This window comes from Pocillopora verrucosa, chromosome 11, assembly GCF_036669915.1.
Source record: "Pocillopora verrucosa isolate sample1 chromosome 11, ASM3666991v2, whole genome shotgun sequence".
In the NCBI taxonomy this organism is placed as follows: domain Eukaryota; kingdom Metazoa; phylum Cnidaria; class Anthozoa; order Scleractinia; family Pocilloporidae; genus Pocillopora; species Pocillopora verrucosa.
In genome coordinates this window covers 20,503,035-20,525,089 of record NC_089322.1, presented here as the reverse complement: position 1 = coordinate 20,525,089, position 22,055 = coordinate 20,503,035, and the positions used below count along the sequence as shown (strand labels likewise).

At 39.2% G+C, this 22,055-nt stretch overlaps 3 protein-coding genes across 3 annotated transcripts in view; 1 reads left to right on the top strand and 2 right to left on the bottom strand.

Annotated features, from left to right (window-relative positions):
- Positions 1 to 849: 849 nt before the first annotated feature.
- Positions 850 to 2,100, top strand: LOC131772811 (carbohydrate sulfotransferase 4-like). Its single transcript, XM_059088765.2, has one exon. The coding sequence runs from the start codon at positions 850 to 852 to the stop codon at positions 2,098 to 2,100; it is 1,251 nt and encodes a 416-aa protein (XP_058944748.2).
- Positions 2,101 to 4,317: 2,217 nt separating this feature from the next.
- LOC131772836 (tetratricopeptide repeat protein 28-like) lies at positions 4,318 to 9,212 on the bottom strand. The gene is made up of 3 exons (XM_066174091.1): positions 7,857 to 9,212; positions 5,542 to 7,709; positions 4,318 to 5,038 (listed from the first exon to the last, which is right to left on the bottom strand). The coding sequence occupies exons 1-3, from the start codon at positions 9,210 to 9,212 to the stop codon at positions 4,981 to 4,983; spliced, it is 3,582 nt and encodes a 1,193-aa protein (XP_066030188.1). The 3' UTR covers positions 4,318 to 4,980.
- Positions 9,213 to 12,419: 3,207 nt separating this feature from the next.
- Positions 12,420 to 22,055, bottom strand: part of LOC131772816 (calcium-dependent secretion activator 1) — a 16,272-nt gene continuing 6,636 nt past the window's right edge. The window contains exons 9-27 of the mRNA XM_059088768.2: positions 22,043 to 22,055; positions 21,344 to 21,452; positions 21,023 to 21,232; positions 20,444 to 20,580; positions 20,029 to 20,216; positions 19,747 to 19,848; positions 19,568 to 19,631; positions 19,195 to 19,318; positions 18,415 to 18,521; positions 18,061 to 18,217; positions 17,171 to 17,312; positions 16,935 to 17,090; positions 16,458 to 16,569; positions 15,819 to 15,860; positions 15,449 to 15,523; positions 15,234 to 15,317; positions 13,896 to 14,003; positions 13,646 to 13,750; positions 12,420 to 13,364 (exon numbers count right to left, since the gene is read on the bottom strand). The exon at positions 22,043 to 22,055 is cut by the window's right edge and continues 54 nt beyond it. Coding sequence (XP_058944751.2) covers positions 13,137 to 13,364; positions 13,646 to 13,750; positions 13,896 to 14,003; positions 15,234 to 15,317; positions 15,449 to 15,523; positions 15,819 to 15,860; positions 16,458 to 16,569; positions 16,935 to 17,090; positions 17,171 to 17,312; positions 18,061 to 18,217; positions 18,415 to 18,521; positions 19,195 to 19,318; positions 19,568 to 19,631; positions 19,747 to 19,848; positions 20,029 to 20,216; positions 20,444 to 20,580; positions 21,023 to 21,232; positions 21,344 to 21,452; positions 22,043 to 22,055 — 2,263 coding nt within the window. The 3' untranslated portion in view covers positions 12,420 to 13,136. The remainder of the gene's footprint in view (positions 13,365 to 13,645; positions 13,751 to 13,895; positions 14,004 to 15,233; positions 15,318 to 15,448; positions 15,524 to 15,818; positions 15,861 to 16,457; positions 16,570 to 16,934; positions 17,091 to 17,170; positions 17,313 to 18,060; positions 18,218 to 18,414; positions 18,522 to 19,194; positions 19,319 to 19,567; positions 19,632 to 19,746; positions 19,849 to 20,028; positions 20,217 to 20,443; positions 20,581 to 21,022; positions 21,233 to 21,343; positions 21,453 to 22,042) is intronic.

The following is a 22,055-nucleotide window of genomic DNA, read 5'->3' as shown; positions in this document are numbered from 1 at the left end:
TAGACGATTGTCATTAATGATTTCATTAACATCATTACCGTTCATCTTCTTGTAAAACTCGTATTTTTCCATGTTTTTTTTACGTTCTCTATACGAAACCATTTCCTTCTGCGCAGAAACAGAATTAACTTCGTGTCCTGAGAGAGCTGGTGTCCACATTTTACAACAAAGATGTCAAACATAGACGGTAAAAGACCGTGTATTTCTTTACAAGAGTATGGCCACTACGACGGAAGCAAATTTTACAAAAGGAATATCCAATAATTCTAAGGAAAAATAGGAATATCTCAGGATTAAAGTTTTTTTTTTAAACCATTCAAAATTTTCATTTCTTATAAAATTAATAAGGTTTTTCATGTAAATTAAATTAACCCCTCTACGAGCGAGACATTCACTTCCGTGTTTCATAAAGGGAAACGTGTTTGTAAAGACAACCTTGTTCCGATTAGCCTTGAATCGACCTTCGTTTCCAAGATTACTTTAACCAACTGCAGAAAATGTACACTTCTATTAAAACCTCCAAGATGAGCTGGCACAGACTGCTACAGAGATAAAGAAAAATGATAACAACAATAAAACAAAACTGCGGCGCGGCAAAGAAGTTAGGACTTGATTGGTTAAAGTGTCCATTAGGTTTTAAATGCCATATTGATTATTGACACAAGAAAAACCGTCTAGACTCAAATCAAGACACATTAAACAGAGAATATAGAGACACTTTGAATTTGTTCAAATGGGGTCATGGAGTTTCTCCGAGCATTGCGAGACAATTGGACCTTTTAAGATTTCGGTGAGACTCATATTTCTTACAAGTCTTTTTTTTTTCACGACACGTAAGATTCTTTAAAGATGGCACTGCGCTCGTGCAGACGACGTATCCCTTTACGAGTTTTAGCAGTCATTATTGCCATTATTTCCACCATATTTCTCGCTGCACGTTTGTACAAAGAAATGCGCTCAGGTCTCAGCCCATATCCCCGCAAAAGGCACGATTTCCAGGAAAGTGCGGATATCCAAGAGTGGGCGGATTTCCATAACGAACGCCTCGATTCAAAGGGACGAAGAAGAAGCATTTTGGTCATAGCTCATGGAAGATCTGGTTCTACAATAACTGGAGAGATTTTCAATCATCATCCATCTGTCTTTTACCTACACGAGCCGTTACAAACCGTAGAGAGAACATCTAAACAAAATGGCTCTAACAAAGATCGCTATGCAAGCCTAATGATAAACATTTTATCGAACATTTTGCAGTGTAATTTCAGTCGAGCTGTTTTGGAAGATTTTGATCATTTCTACCGAGAACCAAGCCATTCCCGAGCAAGTTGTGCGATTGGTTCGCCACCCCTGTGCCCGCACGAAATGACCGACCCGAAATGGGACTTAAAACTTTGTCTTCCTCTTACGAACAAATCTCACGGAACCACTTGTCGTAATAAGTATGCTGTCACCGTTGCAAAAATTCTTATGAGTCGCATCGCAGGAAACGATATTAAGAATATTTTGCAAGCATGTCGAAAATCGAAATCCAACTGCCAAATTATTTTTCTTATAAAAGATCCTCGTGCAGTTATCCCGTCTTCTCGTAGTATAGGTTTTTCCAGTGACAGAAGCAGCCGGTTAAGTAAAGATGGACTTCGTTTGTTTAGCTATCAGAATTGTAAACAAAGCGAAGATAACCTAGTTTTCCTGAAGAACCTTCCTCTCAGCTGGCGCAGGCGTATATTGGTTCAGCGTTACGAAGATTTTGCAGTGAACCCACTTAAAGTGATGTCACGCTTGTACGACTTTGCTGGGTTGCCTGTGCTCGATCACGTGAAAATATGGCTGAACAAATCGACCCATCCGTCCAAAAAACGAGAAGATATGTTGATAGAGGGTTCCCCGGACTTTTTCATGATGGATGATGCTTCAGCAACAGCGAATCGTTGGCGATGGAAGGTACATCCCCATGATATTGACATCATTGAACATTATTGTAAACATGTAATGCAAATAATGGGGTATATACCAATTAATAATGATGAGGACTTGATGGCTGATGTTACTACCCCTCTGTTTAGTGAAGATTATGAAGCAAAGAAATGGTTTCCAAACTGATAACCACGAGTGAGTACAATAGTTGTTGGTGGACGACCACTCTTTAAGTTTCGAATGAATCAAGCTGAATTCCATACCATTTAAGTCAATAACTGTGAGGAAAGAAGGTAGAAATCAAAGAATGTAGTTTGTAGTTTTTTAGATGGCATATTTTACCAAAATAATCTCCAAGATTAAATTTAGAGATAGAAAACTGTCTTTAAAGAGAAACAGGAGAGTTTGTTCTTTGGCATCGGAAGTTAGTAGTAGTAGTAATTCATTATGATATCAAATTTTAGATGACTTGTTGTGATGAATCAAACCAAAACAACTACTTGTAGTCGAGCGAGGCGTTTTTGCCTAAAGGTGCTTTGAAGGCACTCCAGGCTAGTCTCGTACCCAGACCTTCCACAGCCAAACGGTTGTAACAGTTACACGGTATGATCTGGGTGCGAGATTAACTCCAGGCGCCTTGAGGGTGTGCCGTCACCAATGTTATGTGTAAGGTTAGTTGAGGTCACAATGCCTTCGGGATGAACGATTTACCCGACAACCGATGGAAAATTGTTGTCCATTTTCCCTCGTTCTTTCGTCTGTCTTTTACGTCATCTGTGTCTTTTACACCGAGTAAGATCTAGTTAGTGATCATTTCCTTCACTATCCTGACCTAAATGTGTGATTCAAGGCTGATATTTCGAGGAGAGAAATTAGATGATAGTAACTCTTTGGAGTCAAACGAAAGAACATGCCATAAATGTATTGGTGTTTGGTGTCGCTAGGATTTTGTTATCTTTCGCCATGGTGACCAAAGCGGTCGCAACTTGGCGTACTGAAGTCAATTAAAAAAAACATAAAAATAACCACTAGCTAAACTAGCTTAAACCTTTAAACCTTTAACTCCCCTGAGTGACCAAGACAGAATTTCTCCTTACTATATCTATACAATATCATGCAGACAAGTGATGAGAATAAAGAAAAATATCAATTATGGAATTACTAATTGATCCGATACCAAATTCTCCAAACTAGCATAATGAGAATCGTTTGGCAGACAGTAGGAGAATTACTAAAGAGATCTTGGGAGTTAAAGGGTTAAAGGGCTGAGCTTACGCCCCATAACGAGTCACTCTTCAAACTACACGACTTACTAACCACTTGCGCGAGGGGCGATCAGAAACGAACGCCCTAAGAACGAAACATTCTGTTTTACGATTGAATTTGTAAAACATGTTTTTCAATAACCCCCTATTTGCCTAAAGGGCTAAACTAACGTCCCCATATGATAGATTATAATCGAAAAAAAAGATAACGGCTGACTAATAAACTAAGTTAAGAAACTAAAAGATAATTTGGTTTCATCACCTGAGTTGAAAATGTAAATTGGCCACCGGAAAGAGTTTCTAGGCTGACTTTTCGAGCGTTTGTCCATTATGAATCACAATGGAAAATTTGATAATGGCTGAACACTAAACTCTAGAACAAAAATTTATCTTTCAAATCGGCGCTGTTAATTACCGCGGCACCAACGGGCATTTTTTATTCAACTAACTTATTCTTGTTGCCATGCTCCCACCAAAGGCGTTACTCCAGTTTCTGCGTAAAGGTAAAGTAAGTTTATTTTTGTTTATAATTATTCAGACCACATAGACAATAGACCACGAAATACCAATGTGCGAGTTTATTTCAGACAGATTGGAAGGTTTTTTTTCTCTCTCTTACAGAAGTAAAGTAATGCGATATTTTCGTTCTTTTTAAGGTTTAGGCTCTTTTACAAAAATGAAAACATCAGTTACACAGTGTCCCACCTCAACTCACCCACCTAAAAAAATTATTCTTGCATGGTTACGGTTTTACCGTTTGTAACATCAGTGTCTTGTGCACTGTTTCTTTACTTCTTCTCAGTACTGACTTTTACCTCAATGTTTCGTGCAATAAATGTGCCTTTTCTTTCCAATCTGACGTTTTTGTCAATGTTCAATCCATTGTTTGTTCTTTTTCACTTTGTTTGTTGCAATTATATTGCGCACTGCACGTTTTTTCATCTCTCTGTTTGGTAGTTTTGTTCAGTTGTATCTTGCGCATAGCTTTTTCTCGTCTCTGTTTTATTTCCAAGTTAATATCTAACTCGCTATTCGTTGCCATTGATATTCTGGCTGATTGTCACGTTCATGACCTGTGAACTGTTTGCACTCTTCTGTTTGGCGTTAGTATCTCGCGCAATGTTTTCTCCTAATTTTATCTCAATAAATGGCTCACTGTTTCTCTTCTTCTCTATTTATTAATGCTTTTTATTTAGTATATTGCACTCTGTTTGTTCCCTTTTCCATTTAATTTTTAGATTATTATATAGCTGTTTCCAACACTGTTTGATTATTGCGGTAAATCTCAAACATTGTTCGCTTTTCTATCTGATTTTCACTTAATTATCTTCTCTTTTCTATTTGAATATATGTTTAGTATCTCAGCGTATTTTGTTCCTTCTTCTCTTAGTTTGTTACGTTATCATCTCCTGCACTTGTGAACAGTCTTGATCACTTTTTAATGATCACGTGTGCATGCAACGGGAGAATTGAAAACAGGATCGTAATGATTTAAATCAAGGATTAATTCTGAGTCTTGACGAAACTTTGCCAACTTTGTCACTTTTCTAAATATCAAACTAATTTCCTGCGTTCAGTTTTCCTATCCCAATTTATTGTATTTCCCTATTGCTAGTATACTTAATAGATCAAACGGCTGAATTTCAGGTTTCAATGTCGCCGGCTTTCGATTAAGCCTTGCTTATAAAAGCACGCAAAATTTATTTCTTGACTTAAAAAGAAAATTTAAAAAAATGTCTTCGCAAGTGATACCAGTGTCCATTGAAAGACAATGTACAGGAAGAAGAATCTTTGTGTAGGATCAGTTGTCACCCTGTTTCTTCTCCGCCTCGTTGCTGTCTTCCTCGAGTTCTTCTTTCCTAAAAAGAAGCATTTTCCATTTGTCTCTATTTCAATTTTAAAGTAAACGGAACAGACTTCCAATAAAAGAAATTACTTTTTTCTTCAATGACATTGGCTATGATTATCCAAACCTGTCGAACATACCATGCATGATACGAAAGTGACTTCAAGATTGTCAATTTAGTGTTATTTTTGTTGATTTTTTACGGATAAAGTAAACTTTCTTAGCTTCTAAAGTTACCTTCATCGTCATAGCGTCTAGCATCGTATCGACTTTAGTAATTATTTCTGAGTATATTACATACAAAAGAAACTCCAATTCAAGGCCAATTTTAGAGAGCGATTCGTCAAAATCTTCTGGCTCTGCACTAGATAAAATCAACTGCTTTTTCTTGGCATTTTATGGATGAAAGACAAAGACAAAAACAAACAGACAAAATTACGACAATTGAGTGAACTGAACAAGTTAAGCGTGCTATTCGGTTTGTCGTAGAAAATTGCTCATTATAATCAAACTTACCCTTTTTTCATAATATCAAATGTCACGTTATCCCCCATCAGCACAAACGGAGCCCATTGGCAAGGTTTGGGGAAACCATTGCTTCTCAACCATTGTACAGCCTGGTGAAGAGATTCACTGGCACTTTCTCCACGAACAAGGTGTTTATAGAAATGTTTCATGAGGTTCGCTGTTGCTTTGTCTTCTACAGCCCACGATGCTACCAACACTGAACGTGCACCGGATGCTAAGAATGCTCGCGCGATTCCAATAACTCCTTCCTTTTTAATCAGTCCACGCCCACTGTGACAACAGCTGAGTACCACCAGTTTAGCTCGCACTTGAACTCCTTCAATGTCGGACATTGTTAGGAGGTAGTCTTCCTCTTGTGGAATACTGTCAGTAGTACGTTCAGGAGAGAGAGCAATCTCTCCTCTTTTGGCATCTCCATGTGCGGCAAGATGTATCAGACTCACTGAGGGTATTGCTTGAAGAACCGCGTGCTTTGTTGCGCGACTTCCTAACAAAGGCTGAACGCCCAGCAGTTGACCAACTATCTCTGCTTCCTTATTTGCATAGAACAATGGTGTAATATCAGTGAGACTTCCATTGTAATGCACTTTGCCAACCGTAGGATCACCCGCAACCAGTGCATCAGTTTGACTGTGATAGTCTGCTGGACATTCTTGAATTAGCTGGAGAGTTGTCAGTGAAGGGACGATGCGTATTCTGTACTTCTCCGATAAATACTTTCCGGCTGGTCCATCACGCAAGGCAGCAAATGGGACTCGGTACGAAACACGATCCGGTATAATGATGATTTCGGGCTCTGTAAGTAAACCTGCCACAGGTGCGAAAATCCACTCGTAGCATAAATGATGACTTCTTCCGGCACCTTTGGTTTCGTCACCTCGCAAGTTTGCTTGGCTCTCTTCATGAAGAGATGTCATCACGTTGTCATCCAGCGATCGGTCTTCGCAGTTCGCTGCGGGTAAGACACCAAAGCAGGCGGCGCTCTTTTTGAAAACTCCTTCCACTTTGCAAACTTGCTCAGCAATAAGAGTGTCTACTTTCACTTTGTCTGTTTCTCGAAAGCAAATGTCTCCATTTTTTTTCAATACCCAGAGAAGAACTTGCCGATCTCTATACGAAATGTACAAAAAAACACAGTTACTTTCTCTTTTCACGACGTTTTCAATGCCCAACCATGATCGTGGATCAGCTGAGATGTGGCTTTTAGCGGAGTACTTGTCTGCCATGAATTCTGTGAGGACTCTTGCTCGTCCCAGCTCCTCAACATAGAGAGCATCTCGAAATTTTCCAGTATAACAAAGGAGAGAAGCAAGTAACTGGTGAGGAAAAGTACCGAGTGTCTCCAACAGAGATATTTGAAATCCACTGTTTCCTTTCTGCAGAGTTCTGATTTGTTCATATTTTCCAATACATTGAATAAGATATTCCATTGCCTCCACAGCTTCTGACTGTGATATCTTTAACATTGTAATTCTCAGAAGGCTTACAAACTCCAACGATTTGTGTCCCATATGGCTGCTTATGGAACGAGCTTTCTCTAAATTATCTGCTGCCTTGCCAAATTCACCAAAACATTGGGATGCACGTCCAAGGTCTAGGTAAACACTTGCTTCTAACGTTCTATTTTCACATTCTCTGCTGATTGTAAGCGCCTTCTCACAATGCTCTTTTGCCTTCTGAAAGTCATTCACTTTACAAGAGACAATTGCCAAACCTAAAGTGGCCTCGACCTCTAGTTCTCTGTCACCAAGAGTAATACTGACGCCGACTGCTTTATCAAAATGTTCTTTAGCTTCCCAATTCTTATCAAGATTAACGTAAACTGTTCCAAGCCTAACAATTGCGGTACCTTGTCCTTTTCTGTCGCCAATTTCTGTCGCGATGGCAAGTGCTTTCTCGTAATATTCTTTAGCCTTCTGATTTTCGCCAAGGCAATGAAACACATTTCCAAGTTCCTCATATGTTTCTCCTTCTCCTTTTCTGTCGCCAATCTCTATCACGATGGCAAGTGATTTCTCGAAATATTCTTTAGCCTTTGAATATTCGCCAAGGGAAGCAACCACATTTCCGAGGTTCCTGTATGTTCCTCCTTCTCCTTCTCTGTCGCCAATTTCTATCATGATGGCGAGTGCTTTCTCGTGATATTCTTTAGCCTTCTGAAATTCGCCAAGGGAATAAAACACATTTCCGAGGTTCCCGTATGTTGTTCCTTTTCCTTTTCTGTGGCCATTTTCTATCGCGATGGCAAGTGCTTTCTCTTGATATTCTTTAGCCTTCTGATATTCGCCAAGGGAATGAAACACATTTCCGAGGTTCCCGTATGTTGCTCCTTCTCCTTTTCTGTCGCCAATTTCTATCGCGATGGCAAGTGCTCTCTCTAAATTTTCTTTAGCCTTCTGATATTCGCCAAGGGAATGAAACACATTTCCGAGGACCCCGCATGTTGTTCCTTCTCCTTTTCTGTCCCCAGTTTCTATCATGATGGCAAGTGCTTTCTCGTGATATTCTTTAGCCTTCTGATATTCGCTAAGGGAATCAAACACAGTTCCGATTTTCCTGTATGTTGTTCCTTCTCCTTCTCTGTCGTAAATTTCTATATCGATGGCAAGTGCTTTCTCGTAATATTCTTTAGCCTTCTGATATTCGCTAAGGGAATAAAACACATTTCCGAGGTTCCTGTATGTTGTTCCCTCTTCTTTTCTGTCGCCAATTTTTATCTCGATGGGAACTGCTTTCTCCTCATATTCTTTAGCCTTCTGATATTCGCTACGGGAATCAAACTCATTTCCGAGGTTCCCGTATGTTGTTCCTTCTCCTTTTCTGTGGCCATTTTCTATCTGGATGGCAAGTGCTTTCTCGTAATATTCTTTGGCCTTCTGATATTCGCTAAGGGAATAAAACACATTTCCGAGGTTCACGTATATTGCTCCTTCTCCTTTTCTGTCGCCAATTTCTATCGTGACGGCAAGTGCTTTCTCTAAATATTCTTTAGCCTTCTGATATTCGCAAAGGGAATAAAACACATGTCCGAGGTCCGCGTATGTTATTCGTTCTTCTTCTCTGTCGCCAGTTTCTATCGCGACGGCAAGTGCTTTCTCGTGATATTCTTTAGCCTTCTGATATTCACCAAGGGAATCAAACACAACTCCGAGGCTCCCACACATTATTCCTTCTCCTTCTCTGTCGCCAATTTCTATCGCGATGGCAAGTGCTTTCTCGTGATATTTTTTAGCTTTCTGAAATTCTCTGAGGCGAGAACAGACAAGTCCAAGTCTTCCATAAGCCATTACTTCTTGTCTTTTGTCACCAATCGTTTTCATGATGGTGAGTACGCCTTTAAAGAGTTGCTTCGCCTCTACAAACCGGCTTTGTGCATAACATTTCTCTCCCAGCTCTGTGATTAGTCCCCAAGCAAGGTGGAACGTTTTAAGAAGTGGGACAGCATGTCTTTCCGCATCCGTGTAACCAGAGATGGCGTTGTATGCATTGAATAGTACATCAGAGATATCAAGGTGACTACCAGAGCCAAGGTTTTGAAGTAGAATCCCACATTCATTACATAACTCAGTCACTTGTAGGCCACGATCAGTGTTCAGAAGAAATATGACGACATTTAGACCTATCTTGACTGATTGCAAGATTTCTGCAGCCTCACTCATAACGGCTCTCTCCTGTCTGTTGTCGTCAGAAAGAATCAACAGAAAAAAAGGTTAACAAAAGTAACACTTTTATAAGTTTATAAAGTGTTTTTAGGGAATTTGTGGTTGTCTTCCTTCTCACAAATGTCTGAGCGCAACGTTCCTTTTTCATTCTTTTTTTCACACCAGTCACAAGTGTATCATCTGGGTTCAAATCACAATAATCGTAGAGCAGATTTGGATACAGCTTTCAAAAAATTATCACCAGTAGAACAGCGGTTAACTTACCAATCGTGTTACGTTCGCATTCTTGTGAAAGGAAAATTATCGGTTAAAAGTAATCATTGTAAACCTAACAAGGATGGAACTTGCATTACAGATACGATATCTCAATGAATATTGCAGCTCACATATCATTGATAAGAGTTTGGTGGTTTTAATTTCTCTTTGCCCGATTTTTAAAACCTTCAAGTTACAGAAGTGACGAACATGTTGCTTCTCTTTCCAATAACAACATATTACTCAGTGAACAAGCGACGAGAATATTCATCAGCCGAGTTTTTTTCCGCATACAACATTGAATTCTCCCTACTCACTAGCAAGGTAATGTGAGGGAGCTAGAAGAAAGAATTGCTGATGAGATAATAACTTCAAAAGGCTAAGATGATGCAGACCTTAAATATTTTGCAATCAAATCAAAACTTGATTTGAATTTGGAAGGTCTCCACAAATATTTTCAGATTGTATGGAATTACAACTCTTTTTTGCTAAATTTTAACTGGAAACAAATTTTTTTCAAAGCGGGAAAAGAATAACTATTATTAAATTTAGTTTTTTAGCTGGTAACCATCCTTTTTAAAAATAAACACGCTTTGTTTGGGTGATGAGACCGGAAGTGGCGAGAAACAAAGATAAATGTAAGCAACTCGTGTGAGAACAAAGTGCTAAGTTTGATCGGTCTAAGATTAGAAACTATTAACTGCAGTTGATCATCTCTTGGTCTTAGATGTATCAATATGACTTTCTGTTTCGCCCATTGCGTACTTTGAACAACATTGTAGCGCTTTTCTTTCCACATCAACAATCGCTGTTCTTGGATTTGATTTTTGTTGCGCCATATTTGAACAAGGAAGTGTATCGATCGATCTGTCAGCTGGACGGTGTCAAATTGTCGCAACACTTCATTCTCTAAAAATATTTACTGTCATATTTGAAACATTTGCAAAGGAGACTAAGTAAGATTATAGAAGTTAAAGGCCTAAAATTGAGTTCATCATTTTATTTTTCAGACTATGATCAGTTTAAATCAAACAAATCTATGCCAAAATCTAAGATTTTTCGAGGTTTAAATGGTCTGGCTTTGAATATCTAGTGCAAAACATACTAGTTTTGTAAGCGGGAAAAATTGTTTCTAAATTTATTTTTTACCATTTTTCACAAGAAGCTTGTCGTGTTTGATATTCTGGTCGCATGACTGATGAAACCAAAATTACGAAACTGAAATAAGACTTTCTCTCGAAAACAAAGATAAATGCGAATAGCTATCGCAAGAAAGACGTAAAAACGTTTGTAAAATAGAAGTCAAATGAATGAAAAAAAATTTGATGAACCGAAGAGGGAAAAACGATTACCAAGTATAAAGATTAAGTTCGATCTGTACAGAATAGGAACAAAAAAAAACCCGTGTAGGAACCTGAAAATCAATCGCTCATCATCTTCTCCATAAATTAAGCGCACAAGGTTAAATTTTCAAACAGACTAGATTTCCCCGCCTTGAATTAATTTGAAATTTAGCAATACTGTGCGATTCGTATATACTCTGCGTTACAACTTACTCTGAAAAATCTTAAGCTTCTTAGGACGGCTAAGGAAACAACATTAGACGAACCGGGACATACGGAGATTTGATATGATTTTCAATTTCGAACGGCCTTATTTCACCCATTGTTTACATTGGGAACAATAACAATGTATACCATCTTTCTGAATTTGAAAACTTGTTTTGCTGAAGACAACTGACCCCGCGCGTGAAAAGCAATATGTACATGAAGTTAACATTTGTAAACTTCTCATGACGTTTTTGGGCACAAATTGGGCATGTATATTTAACTAAGTTCACACAAGCGGTTTGATTGTTATCCCGCTGATGGATAGATATGAATGAAACGAATTTGACTCAACACGGCAGAAATACTGATGTTAATGCGTCAGAAATTTTTTCCTCCGAGGGATACGAAGAAAATTTTAAGAAAAGAGGGAATTTTTTAAGAACGACGTGCTTCTATGGCAATTCATGTTGTGTCAGAATATTAATAAATATAATAATGGTCTCTGTAAGAGCAGCTCTAGTTACAAAGGCGTTGAAATATGAATTGGAAAATTTATGAGAATCACATGAACACATCAGCGCATTAACAAATAAATATCGTGCTTACCTTGACTCTAACTCTGAACGCTTCATTGCTTTGTATGGTGAAACAGCCAAATTTAAAATTAGAACCAGTAGCATGTGTCTATTTTAAGGTTATAGGCGCATGATGAATCTCAGCCCACCCCTGAGAGGTCCGAGATCGGGTTTGCCTTGCAAGACAAGTCAGCGTGAGGTTTGCAGGGAATCTGGCACTAATTAGTTGTACCAGACCCCGTGCGCACCCCTCGTTGGCTCGTGTTCCTGAAGGTCTCATACGTTCGTACGGGCGAAGAAGCGCTGGTTACCAAATGCTTATAATGAGGTCCCGCATGCTAACGTTCGCAGCCGTTGTTCGCTCTTGTCACGCAACGGTCTCTCTCCAACGCGGGAGAGAGGGCGTTGCGTGACGAGACAAAACAATGGCTTCGAAGGAGACTACAGTGTGCGTTAACCAATGCAGCTTAGGGAAAATAAACTACTGTGTGCATTTACTTCAGATAAATTGGAAGTTTTCTCTCTCTCCCCCTCTATCTCCCTCTCTCTCTCTCACCCATGATATATCACGCGTTATTAGAAATCTACAAGTGGTGTATCGTAAAAGCTGCAGTCTGATTAGTTACGCTAGTAGCCATCTACTTGACATGTAGATTCCATGTTGCCTTGCTTCTGTTCAGTTATGTATCACAGATGACGTCATAATGTGGTGTGAACAACAAAGTGGCACTCGAGGCGCGGATCCCAAGCCCAGACATACTCAATGTTTTTCCTTTCCACACGACAAACGAGTGAATTAATTCTTTCCTTCAAAACAAGATATAGGCGTGTAATTCATTATTGAATATCCTTTTTTCCTTTTCCTGTGAACAGTTTCCTCTTAGGCTACCAAGACTACAGTATATTTACTTTACTTTCTTCCCCGCGGAAAGAACAATTCTCGAAGCTTGTAACTCCTAAAGCTTGGCCAAGATTAAGAACAAATAACTTACTTATTTGAGGCTAAATAATACCTCTTACTTCTTGACACCTTGCTACTTGAAATGCTGACGAGACAATAGTTAAGGGATTTCTGAAATAACTCTATTTACTACTATAATTTGGTTTTACTAACTGAGATGATGATGTTCATTGGCCACTGTAAAGAGTTTTTTTAAGTGTTAATCCTGAGCCCGATTTGACGAAAGACTCACGCTCGAAACGTCCGCTTTAGAAACTCTGTACGGCGGCCAATTTACATTATCGACTCAGTTGATAAAACCGAATTGTCCTATAAAATCCTTCACCAACGCAGCACCACAGTCTTCCTGGCACCTTATCTCATTCATCTATTTACCAATACTTTCATCTGACAAATTTTTGAACTATCATAAAACATACAGAAAATTTTTATGTTGCTTAATAATAATAATAATAATAACAATAATAATAATAACATATTTTAATTTATTATAGTTTACGCCAATACTTAAGCGTAAATTATCTTAATAAACTATTAGTTATCTGATTACAAAGCGTTTCTCAACATTTCCAACAAAACACTAGTTTCCAGTCTCCAATCTAATGAGTGCTTCTTCGTCACTCGACTCAGTCTCCTTGCCGTCATCTTCCCCATCCTCTCCGGGGTAAGACTGATCCTCTGCGCCGTAGATGCTTTGACCCTTTAACATGGCGTCCTCCATTCGGATCCGACAAAACATGGTTTTGTATGTGCCGGAATAAATGGCTCGGCTTGACGATAAGTCCTCGTTGACAAACTGCGGGAGCTCCTGGAAATTTTTGCAAGCTTGCTTAGAAAATTCAAAATAGCTAACTGCTACAGTACAAAAAAAGCAGGTGATCAAATGATTAAATAGATTGAAAAATGAAAATTGAATAGTTAGAAATTATAATCGATTAAAAAGGATTGTTTGTAACCACCACGCTCACACTAAACAATCTCTTTCCAAAAAGTTCTGTAAAGAAAATCACTCGAAAAGAAAGAACAGGGAGAAATGCATAACGTTACGTGACATAAATTATGCGGAATGAGTTGCGTGACATTACTTACCGCCGCAAGTGCGTGAAGAGTCTGGACCTGGTACTGGTGTAACGCCATGTTCACTCTGTCCGATAGCCAGTCAAATATCTTCGTTATTATGGACGTGTACCAGTCCTGAAAGCATCAAAGCAAAAGCTGAAAATTCTAAAGGAGGTAAACTTAGAGTGTGTGTAATCCTGGACAACGAGGGTGGAGACACATATTACTGTATATCTCTGCTTTAAAATTGTATAAATTATATGCTAAGCTTTTAACTGACCTTTACTAACTGCTTTTTCATTTTCTCGTCGTTCAAGTAATCTCTGAAACTTTCTAAATTAAGTTTGACAAAATTCAAGTAGGATTCTTCAAGTTCTGTCCCAGGATTCTGAAAACAGAATCACACACATTAAAAACGTGGTACAATGAAAAACAGTATATATTCCATGTAATGGGAACGTAAGTGAGGATAGCAAATTTTTAAGACGAAAACCAGTTGGTTCTGTAAAAAGCAAATGTGGACTCGGGCATTTTTGGGCAAATTACGGAAGTAGCGTGGTTGAAGGATTGACTTTTTCACCCTTTACACCCTAACATCAGTATGTATTTTCTCCACACTGCTCTCTATACGAACAACAACATACGGCAACGAGAATTTGCTTAACAATCATAACATAACATAAATTAACATAATTTATTTGTTAATACAGGTTGAGAGTCAGTCAGCCGTAGCTGATGTGGACCTGCTTAATACTAATTAATAAAATTTTTTTTACAATAGTTAAATAAACAATACTATGTTAATTAAAATATCTATATATAAGTTTAGATTCATTAAGTGTCTAGGAATATAAATACCTATATAAGTCTGAGGTATATTGGATGTGATTCAAATGAAAATAATTAGGAATTCATAGAGAAGTCAATGTACTGAAAATAAACCAGCCTCAAAATCGGATGTGTTCAAGTTCTTCTTAACCCTTTAACTCCCATGAGTGACCAAGAGAGAATTTCTCCTTACAATATCAATACAATATCAAGCATAGAAGTGATGAGAATCAAGTAAAATATCAATTAAAGGATTATTAATTGATCCAATACCAAATTCTCCAAATTTACAGCATAAGAATTGTATGACAGACAGTAAGGAGAATTACTAATGAGATCTTGGGAGTTAAAGGGTTAATCAGTTCCTTCATTCTCAGGACCTAAATGTGTGATTCAAGAGTGATATAGATGCTGGTCACTCTTTGGGGTTTTCAGGGTTTACCGACAGATGAGAACTTGAAAGAAAAACAAGCAGACTTCTCGAAGCGCGGGAAAACGCGAGTGACAAAGGCGCAATTGATTTTAGTTTTGAATCTAATCGGTTGAAAAAATTGACGCAAGTTTTCTGAATTAAAAAACAAGCGACGCAAAGCGAAACCAAAGCAAAGCTGGTCGGATTACTTTTGACAGTCATCTGAAAATTTCTCTGTACTCTCGCGCGAAGAACGGCGAAGTAAAAGTATCGTGTCTTTCTCGAGAACTCCGACTTCTGCGATCAGGTGTTAAACGCATTAACACTAATAGGCCAGAAAGATACCAAGTCTCCGCGGTGAAATAAAAATGAACATACCCTCAGAGAGAACATCGGAGCAAGTATGGATCCCTGGTCATAACGTGCCACCTTTGACAACAACGATTCCAGCACGGTGTTCAGCTAAAAGATAAATGAACACGGATTTAAATTAAAACGGAAGGAGCAAAGACAAGATTAGAACAGTTTCCTGTGTAACAAACATGAGAGTAAATTGAAAAAAGGAAAAAGGAATCTTATAACGTCTTGCGAACCTTGGAAATAAAAGATGAAAACATCTCTTGGATAACATCCTTTAGAAAGATGTTGACATCTGAGTGATACCGATACTGTAAAATAAAACGAGAAAGGAAATCTGTTCAATACAATAAAGAAATACCACTTTTTTAGGTATTGTCTGTAAACCCACGACCAAAGTAATCACAACACGGAGCTGATGGAAACTCAAGGAAACAAAAGTGGGCTCAAGAAAGGAAAAGTGCGAGTAACCAAGAACTGAATGAATCTAAGTTTTGTATCACACAGTAGATTTCTTATCAATCTCAACGCGTTCTAAAACAACACTAGTGTAAAACTCGCCATTTTCGACGCTAAAATAGAAATGATATATATCCATTTATTTACCTCGCAACTCTCGGACTCTTCCCTCGCACAAAGGAATCTGGACTATAAATATCAACAGAGGTAATATTTTTAACTCACGAGATTTTTAAACATTTTATTGAACCCTTATTGTCCTCTGGTACAATTTCAATTTTCCTAACCAGTTCACGAGAGTGGTATAATTATCTTAAAAACTGAATTAACAGTTCGCTTTGGACGCATTTCGACTGAGTGTCCTAGAACCAAACCCCTGTTGGTCACAATAACTAGGGTGGCAAGGATTCTCTGGTCCAATCACGGGATGTAATAAATAAAAGCAAAGCAATCTAACTTTACTTTTAATTCTCAATCAAAGACTTCTCTAATTTACGCCCAAGTCAAACCTCCTGTCACCTTTCATTGAAGGGTATCTTCAAAACATAATTCATTTGGGAAAAATAGCCAAAAAAAAAACTCACGACTTGACATAAGAAATAACAAAACGTCCACTAAACAAAGGGAATTAAAGCACTCTAGGACACCAAAACGTTATCGCTGACCACGAGTTTGTACGAAGTCCTTAGACTAACACTGACATGCAATGGGTCTCATCTTGTAACGCGCATAAAAACGTTTTGCGCGACCTGAATCCTTAGGAACGGGATTCTAAACAGGATTTACCTGTTTCTTAGCCTGTATGACGACGTTGAGCATGACACAGACGGTCCTGGGCACGAGTAGTTCCAGACTGAAACTGGTTTGTTTCAGCCATTTGTCAAACGCGGCCTTCGTTCTGAGAGCAACGAGAGTAAAAAGGTTAGGATAAGAGTTACCTTGATCATGTTCTCCAGATTTTGTAAAATATAACCTCACATAAGGATTAAAAACAAAACAGGATCTAAAGATGATCAGGATTGGTCATAAATAACCCGTCGAGGAAGGAGTTTATCCCAAAGGGCGTATGACGTTTACATGCAAAGACTGTAGAGAATTATAAACAACAGCAACAGTAAGAATTTCTTCTCCAACCAATTGCACAAAGCGTTTTTTTTTTTCTTCAGGGAAGGGTTTTTTTCCCGTGAGAACCTGGTTTTCATAATTTGCGAACAATAAGCCGCTCTAATCAGAGTTGACTGAACAATTATACTATAAAATTACCTTTTCACACAGGACTGAACCATATCTGAAGCCATCAACTTAAGTCTCTTCATAAGATGAGACGCTAACACCTCATCGGGCCAGTTTAGTTCCGCAATGAACTGTTGCAGTACAGTCAACTTCCAGAACAAGTCCTCCGAGGCACGGCACCCTTCTCTACAAAAAGGGATACAGAATAAATAAGATAACTGTTCACAAAAAATTTCGCACAGGTCTAAAACTGTCACGGCTCTAACCTGAGAGGAGTCCAGTTCTCTTTTTGAAATCCCTTGTGCAGTGACTGCGCAATGGACGACTCCATCAGATCAATATATCGAATAACAAGAGGAGCGAACATATCTCGTAAATGACGGTGGAATTTCCCACGATTGAGGTTGGCTAGACAGAAGGAGAGAACATAGCAAAATAAGGTACGCATACTGCGAATCCTTACATCAGCACCTCTCCTTGAATAGGTAACCCTTTCAACATCTTAAATTTTCAAGAAGCGCCCCTCCCTTGCAAAAGATTCGTCAAATCAAGTTGACCGCTATTGTGTTTTTTCCGTTGAAAGAAGGCGAGTTTTCGCGAGCCCACTCCATCATTGGAAAGCCTTAAATCACAGTGATACATGTCTTGGAATCTTTGCACCATTTACACTCTAACATCAGTATGCCTGTTTTCCATACTACTCTCTATAGATTTCCTAAAGTGCTGACAAGGAGAATTTGTATAACAATCAAGCCCTTTTTCAGTTGGTGATAATTTCCTTTATTCCGGTGAGCTTAAGTTGTGATTCAGGGGGGATATTTTAAGGAGAAATTAGATGCTAGTCACTCCAAGGAATCAAAAGGTTAGGGGTTTCTTTTCTCATTCATAGCGTTCTTGTTGTTCAGGGCCGGGTTGTTCAAAGCTGGGTTAAGATAACCCAGGATTAGTGTGAAATCTGATGTCAGATCTGAAGGCTTTAACAAAAAAAATGTGTAGAATTTGATTATTGGATTTTTTAAAAGAAAAAGAGAAAACTTTCCCGAGAAGGTATTTGTACAAAGGAAGAACGAAACCCGGATTAAAGTTTAGCCTAGGTTTAGCAGTAACCGGCCTTCGTACAACTGGGCCCAGGTTTTAAACGTTGACTGTTACTTACTATCATTACAGAGATATTCATTTAACAGTTGAAACAGCTGAAAACTCTCCCATGTGTCAGGAAGCTGTGCAGCCAGAGCAGCATCCATATCAACAGTGAACAGAGACCAGAAGATTTCCTGATGTTCTACCATCAGGTCGGAAACCCAAGCCAACGCCTGGACATAAAGAAAAATAAACAATTTGAAGGAAAAGATAATCGAATGCTCTGCGTACATTGGCCGCATAATGATCAAGTAAGGAGCTTAGAACGAGTATTCTGACTCCACTGAGTTGATAAAAATGAAAACAAGAAAAATAAATAAAAATTTGAGGAACAAGATGCCATTCGGTTAACGCCCATGTACCTCCATACCTCAGCATGATGTTCTTCATTCTGATGGAGCAAATCAATACACAGTTCCGCCAAATGCATGATGTCATTCAGTTTAGTCTCAGGTGACACGTGATTTCCGGATGACTCTAGAAGGTAAACGTTGGGATACATTTTGTTGTTGTTCTGTATACAAGGAGAGTGGAGCGTGGAGTTATCCCTGTTACTGTTCCGTCGAAGGACGAAGAACATTGCTACCCCTCCCCACCCCTAGACGGGAACCAGTCCATCCATGTCAAACTCCTCTCCTCCCCATCCAAGCATTTTCTCAGGTTTTCCTTACATAGACTACGAGCAGTTCCTCTTCTGCGCCGAAGTCCTTTGCGCGAATAACAAACAGTGAAAAAAAATTGATGTTAGCGCGCCGCAGGAAGCTTTTGGAGTGAGGCGCTCGAAAAAGTCCTTTTGACTTGCGCGACGGGCTTCGCCGAAAAGGAAGGACAGCTGGTAAGCTATCCCTTACATGTTGTTGTTGGCCGTTACACCGCTGAGTAGAGAGAGGCACTGTAACAGTTTGTGTAAAGTTCTTCACTCATGTCTTATTATAACTTTACGCGTTAAATATATACTAGAAGGTTTCAATGATGTTTTCCATGAGTGGCTGCCGATGCTAGAAGAGGTGGCTGTGCTGTAAGGCGAAACTCAAACACGTGATGTTGATCGCGGGCTCAACGGACGGCAGTGAGAGGTTTTGCAGGCGGCGGTAGATCATCCAAGGAGATCAAACGATTAACAAATTCCTGGAAAAAAGTCAAGACCTACCTTCAATCTTTGCATAAGCCGAGACCCGGGTATAATTAACAAGAGCGGCTTGATGGAGGCAGCTTCTGATTTCCTTTCTGAATTCCTCTGGTGGAACTGGTGTGGAAATATCCTTCATCATAACCTAACGACGATAACAAGATTCATCACTTAACTCTTTAACCCCTAAAAAAGACCAGCATCGAATTTCTTCCAACATTCTTCCAAGCACAGAAGCCGCAATTTTGATTAATGTTTAGCGACCTGGCCACTTAGCTGTGACGTAATAAATTTCAGCGACAAAAAAATAGTTGCACACAAACCGCAAAGATGGCAGAGAAATCGCACAGAGGGTGTTAATCAATCAAAGAACAAATTTTAAAATTCAAGTTACCCTTTCAAATAAAGACAGCGTAGCCTTAAGCGCCCCTTCTGGTCTCCCAAAAGGAAAAGAATATCTGCGGAAAAAAAAAAAAAAAACCACTTATGAGCAACGAGGGCACAAAGGACGAGAAAAGATGTGGAGCAATCCTGCCATGGTCATTGAGCTTGCTTATCATATCTAATTCATACCTGAAACGAGTGATTTGATAGGCAAGAAGATTCCAGAGGCGTATCTTAATATCCTCAAACCGGGTTTTTTCATCCACTGTAATGGTTCCTAAGCCATCCGGCCTGATATAAAAGAATAAACCGAGTCAGGCCAGAAGTGAAGCTGGTTTATATCTGACAAGCGTCTTTATACCGCTTGGATCGAAAATGTGGAAAAAAGTATTTTTATCTCACAGAACTCACGAGTGAGATAGGGCCGCATATTGAGTTATGAGTGAACACATCTCTCAAAAAGACACAGACCTGTTCCCATGCACATGTGATGCGCAAAATGCAAAGCTGTAGTGTAGTAAGGTTGGATCGATCATTACACCAGCCTCTGCTCTGTCCAACATGTCACTGAGGTAACACAGTTGTCTGTGGCAGCCACGTACTCCATATCGAGCGCAATACTCATCCAGCACAAATATCTGACCAGGGGAAAACCAACCCTGAAAGAAATGACACAGCATTGTGGCTCAACAAACTTCACAAAACACCTGTACCTATAGCCAAAGTCCCCCGTTTTAGTTAGAGCATATCGGATCACGTGACGCCCTTAAACCAATCGTGGTCGAGCAAAAATGTTCGACGGCTTAAAATGCAGGATACCGATTTCTCACGTGACGTAGTGAAGCTAGAAAGGAGAATTACAAAAGAAATCTTGAAGGTTCCATACCAGACAAGAGTAGGAGTCGTTCAGTCTGTGTGTTAGAGTGAGAAGCTGAAGCTTCTCAAACAGAACATGGTGATTAAAAAAGCTAGGATCAGCTTGGATCAAGTCCTCAAGGCCATGTTTTCTAGCACGGTCGTGATCTAATGAGTCAAATAAAGAAACACACATGAACAAAAACAACAAATACCAAACCAAAAAAGTAATTTGTAGTCTACATCACAAAAGAAGCTAAAATGCTACCGTAACGGTTTCAGTCCACACCAATCTGGAATAAATTGCGTCCATTGCCGAAAGAACGTTTTAGGAAACGCTCTTTAAAGTGGTTGGAGCTGGGTTGTGAAAAAGAAACATTTTGTAAACTGGAGCTACAAAAAAACCGACGTTAAGGTCACGAGAATAAAGGAAATGATCACCAACTTAAGAAACTATTGATTGTTAAACAAATTCTCCTGGTCAGCACCTTAGGAAATGCAAAGAGAACAGCATGGAAAATACGTATACAGACGCTAGGGTGTAAAGATTAACAGGGAACTCCGACATTACTGAAAATATATACCCGCAATAGCCTGCTCAACATCTTACCTCCTTGCAGTCTTGTCAAGGTGTTGCTAACATGTGGCTGGACACTGATGGCTGATAAATTCGGAGCGACGGGCTTGTGGGATTGGCCAGTAGCAGTGTAAAGTTTATTAACCCAGATCTGTCTCTCAAGTTCCTCATCAGTCGCAAACAAGACTTGATCACCTTCCTTTACGGCTTTGAAGAAGAACTTTCCACCTTTGTGCTCTTCACCTACAAAAGAGATATGTTTGTACAATACTTAATTATTAATTTGCACTACTAAAGAGTTGAGAACAGAGATACCAATTGAAATCAATCGGACATGTTATCCGAGTAACCCACCACTGACTGCTTCACAGTAATCCACAGTGTACCCCTCTAAGTGCATCATCTCTGTTGGTTCAGCTGACTTCTCACGGTAACTGCACATGGCAAAGGTGTAATGACTCACCTGTAAAAGGTGAAAAAACTTAATCGTCTAACGTTTATGTGTTCGGTGACAAAACCCATATAGGATTGGCAAAACTATTTCTAAGATAAAACAAAAGTCGGCCTTGAGACCCAGCGAGCACAAGAAATTAACTAGACATTTTAGCTCACATTAGCATCACTGCATTTGTGTTGAAATGTCCAGACCTTGCAGCTGCGTGCCAAAGAGTTTGGTCAGTGGTATTTTTTGAGTGACCTGCTAAACTCAGGAAGGGGGCAAGTTTCTAAAGAAACTGTGGTGCTGCGTCGGTGGAAGAGTATAACAGGGTAATTTAGTATTATCAACTGAGTTGATAACGTAAATTGGCCACCGTTAAAGAGTTGAAAAGCTGACGTTTCGAGCGTTAGCCCTTCGTCAGAGCAATTGACGAAGGGCTAACGCTCGAAACGTCAGCTCTGACACCTTTACGTTGGCCAGTTTACGTTATCAACTCAGTTGATAATACTAAATTACCCTGTTAAACTCTGGAGAATATGGCTCTATTCCACACACTCCTTCAGTTTACCAGGTGATCAGGTTTACGTTCACAGACAATAAACAAGATACCTTACCTGTACTAGTACA